General features: G+C 35.5%; 1 protein-coding gene across 1 annotated transcript in view; it reads right to left on the reverse strand.

Moving 5' to 3' along the window:
• Positions 1 to 1,293, reverse strand: part of LOC108914511 (esterase E4-like) — a 67,084-nt gene that overhangs the window by 46,513 nt on the left and 19,278 nt on the right. The window contains exon 3 of the mRNA XM_018720331.1: positions 371 to 514. Coding sequence (XP_018575847.1) covers positions 371 to 514 — 144 coding nt within the window. The remainder of the gene's footprint in view (positions 1 to 370; positions 515 to 1,293) is intronic.

Consider the following 1,293-nt stretch of genomic DNA (forward strand, 5'->3'; position numbering starts at 1 on the left):
TTAAGTAGGTGTTTTATACAACCCTAAAAACCTTGCTATTGAAAAAATAAAACTTGTTTATTTGGTATGGCTGGATTCGGTTTTCTATAATCTTTTCAACGAGCCCCATCATGCCTTATGTTTCCAATTGAAAAAAAAAGTAGGGGTAACTGGGGGTTAGGGGGTTGAAGAAAAATTAATTATTATAGAACAGAAATATGGGAAAAAATCAAAATCAGTTAACGTGTTTCGGCGTTTTAAAAAAAAATTAACTAATTCAAAAGATATGAATTTTATTCCGTACTTCTGGCCATCCCTGTATGTATTAACATTATAATTAATCTAATAACCACTTATAATCCTTTAATGTGTAGATTCTACAAATACTTACCATATGCGTGTATACATTTAAATATAAACAGTCTTCTTGTCCTTCAACTACGGGATTTGCAAAGAAGTAGTTTTTCTGAATGCAAACTGGGCCATCTTGCGTAGCGTCTAAGACACCTTCCCACTTCTCAGGTGGTTCAGGAGCCTAAAACAAATTCATTATGATTTTTTTTATTATAATAATTTAATACACGCCATATCAAAATTTTCCTACATAGACTAAACAGTTTTTTTTTATTTGAAATTGTACTGGGATCTTCCCACAGCGTCACCTCTGATTTCCTCGTTACTAGATATTAAAGAAAAGCTAAATATAAAATTACGTTCTCCCTTTCAGTTTCGAAAACGATTTCTGATAAGAAGTGCCAACAAAAGGTGCAAGGCGAACAACGTTTTGAAGTTGTTTTTTACCTGTTAGACCTCTTTTATGCACGCGTTTTTCTCCTCTCAACGCGAAGTTGACAAAATCGCCGCGTTTCAAGATACCCTGAATAGAGTTACTACGTTTATGCATTTTACGCTCGTTTATTTGCTCTCGCGTTTTCAATTCTGTCGCGATGGCTTTACAGAACGCTTGGCGACACGCGTTCCGAAAAAGCACGAAAGTATATCGGCGTTTTTATGCAAAGCGCTCTTTGTCGCAAGTCCAGTGGCTCTGTCTGTCAAGAATAGTTTTAGCACAGTTTGTTTTAGTTTTAGTTTAGCTATTGATCAAGCGGGACATGGATGCAATGGACGCAATTGAATTCTATTTCTATTAATTGGATGTACTGCCCATCGCCTCTTACGTTTTCTATTACATATTTTTTTATAGCACAAATACAATATACACGGATCCATTTTCATGTACTTCACTGACTACTGTGTGGCATGAAACTGGCGACAACTGATAGAATACGCGTGCATAAAATGGAGCAGAAATAT

The sequence above is a fragment of the Anoplophora glabripennis genome, unplaced genomic scaffold, assembly GCF_000390285.2.
Source record: "Anoplophora glabripennis isolate ALB-LARVAE unplaced genomic scaffold, Agla_2.0 scaffold848, whole genome shotgun sequence".
NCBI classification, from domain to species: domain Eukaryota; kingdom Metazoa; phylum Arthropoda; class Insecta; order Coleoptera; family Cerambycidae; genus Anoplophora; species Anoplophora glabripennis.